Source organism: Charadrius vociferus, unplaced genomic scaffold, assembly GCF_000708025.1.
Source record: "Charadrius vociferus isolate BGI_N301 unplaced genomic scaffold, ASM70802v2 scaffold581, whole genome shotgun sequence".
In the NCBI taxonomy this organism is placed as follows: domain Eukaryota; kingdom Metazoa; phylum Chordata; class Aves; order Charadriiformes; family Charadriidae; genus Charadrius; species Charadrius vociferus.
The window spans coordinates 1,393,209-1,395,326 of record NW_009647024.1 but is presented as its reverse complement, the minus strand read 5'-3'; the positions used below and the strand labels follow the sequence as shown (position 1 = coordinate 1,395,326).

The 2,118-nt window shown below is 36.1% G+C and overlaps 1 protein-coding gene across 1 annotated transcript in view; it reads right to left on the bottom strand.

Annotated features, from left to right (window-relative positions):
• Nucleotides 1-2,118, bottom strand: part of CWC27 (CWC27 spliceosome-associated protein homolog (S. cerevisiae)) — a 121,895-nt gene that overhangs the window by 117,321 nt on the left and 2,456 nt on the right. Inside the window, exons 3-4 of the mRNA XM_009895509.1 lie at nucleotides 1,423-1,519; nucleotides 1,349-1,350 (exon numbers count right to left, since the gene is read on the bottom strand). Coding sequence (XP_009893811.1) covers nucleotides 1,349-1,350; nucleotides 1,423-1,519 — 99 coding nt within the window. The remainder of the gene's footprint in view (nucleotides 1-1,348; nucleotides 1,351-1,422; nucleotides 1,520-2,118) is intronic.

Here is a 2,118-nt window from a genome sequence, read left to right as displayed (position 1 = left end):
GGGAGGGGTGAAGAAAAGAAGTGGTGTCATATGTTTCTGTTGCAAAAGACACTGCACATAGAATCATACAACGGTTTAGTTTGGAAGGGACATGATGACAGATGAATTATTTTCTTTTCAGCTTTTAAGTTTTACCACTGGAATTATACTATTAACATACATCAATCTAAAATGAAACCTAAAACTATGTTATGTCCCAGTCAACATCGCACATACATCGTTAGCCATATCCATATACCAAATGACTAGCATTTTCAGTCACCAGCATGGAACAGAAATGTCACCTCTTTCACCACCTAAACTGTACCCAAACTGATCATTTCCAGAGAATGAAATATTTTCGTTTCTAAGTTATCCTCTCTTATCTATCTATCAGATAATGGTTATGAGATCATATGAAAACACAAGGAAAGAAAACTTAGCTTTACTTGACATATATTTCTGCTTGATTTTGTTTTTAAGAAATAAAAATAAATCTGCAGCATGCTGCAAGACAAAGCAGGATCTGCAAACGTTACAGCATAGCTAGATATATTTATGGATGGTTATATGCTAGGATGCTCACAAGAGAAATACTCACATTTATTATACAAAGCATAGGATCCTACACAGCAGTCAGACAAATTCAGAAAGGAAATAAAGCCCAGTTCTTTAACACTGAGGATAACTGAACTCTTAGGACTTACCAAGGGCTAAGAAATTGATTTACTATTGCAAAAAATCTCCACATTAGGCTTAAGAACCCAGAGCAGGCTGGATCCGTGCTGGAGGCACAAATCCTAGACTGCTATTTTTCCTTAACAGAGGAGGGCTAAAGGAACTCTTAACCACACTATAAATGCATAAATAGGATAACAGCAGCAGCAAGAAAACACATAAAGGCACCAGGTCCTTCACAAACTCTTGTCACTGTTTACCCACAGGAAGTTTCTCATTCTGGTACCCACTGCTTCAGCAAAGAGCATTATAGAGCTTCCATCAACAAAAAACTACAGCAAATAAACATTAGAAGCACTCATGAGAAAAATGAAAAGGTAGTAAAGATGGTGACACACAAATGAGAATTATGGAGGATGTCGAATATTGGATCATTGCCATTCTATAGGTACATTAAAGAAGTAGTTATAATTTGTAGATACTTGCTGAAAATAAGCCTTCCCAAGCCTCTGACATACAACTTTTCAGTAATACTATGTCATCTGCTACATTTGAGAAAACCATCTACAATTTTTACTTTTATTCCACCAGGTTCATCAATAACCTTGAAATACATTGTCTGAGTGTTAGTTTGTATTTTCTAAACACAAATAAATTCATTAACACATTAAAGTTAAAACATAGTTATGACCTCTATTTTACAAAAAAGGCACAAAGACTGCATATGAAATAATTTCAACAGCTCCTATCCCATTCAGTCGTTACCTTCCATACAAAGCTGGATGAAATTTCGACATGCTTTTGGTGCTTCTTTTGACCATAATTCTATATCTATATCTCCTGCTGTTGTTCGCAGCAAAACCTACAAAAATATAAAAATACCATTAGATTCATTGTAATAAATAATAGACTTGCTGAGTTAAAAAAATACTTCTGCATTCATTGTGTCAGTAACAGTAGTAGACATTCAACTGTGCCAGGCAGCTGCTGTTAGTTCTAGATAGTACTGTCAGAACTTAAGATACAGTTCTGATCCAATGTGTATAATAAGGCTTCAAGGCCAATGACCTGGTAACTGACACATAACAGAAACTCCTATGTCCTTTATCACTTCCACAATGAAGCAACATGGGAAAAAAAATATCATTATGCCATAAATCTCTGAAGGCATATACCTCTCTTACAAGTAATACCATTAAATTTAGTAAAAGATCATGGAAAAAATTAAAACCCCAACATATAGTCAAGAACAGAGAAAATTAAACACTTTAAGGACTCCTTTGTGTTGTGTACCTACACAGCACATGTCGTGCTTTGATGAGGTAATGTCCTTTCGGGGTATATCACCTCAAACTAACTTTAACCAAACCAGCATCACAACACGGAAACCACCATCACACACATACAGCGCATATCCTCACCTGTCCCCTCCCCGCCTCCCGCCACACACCATTTCTTCAC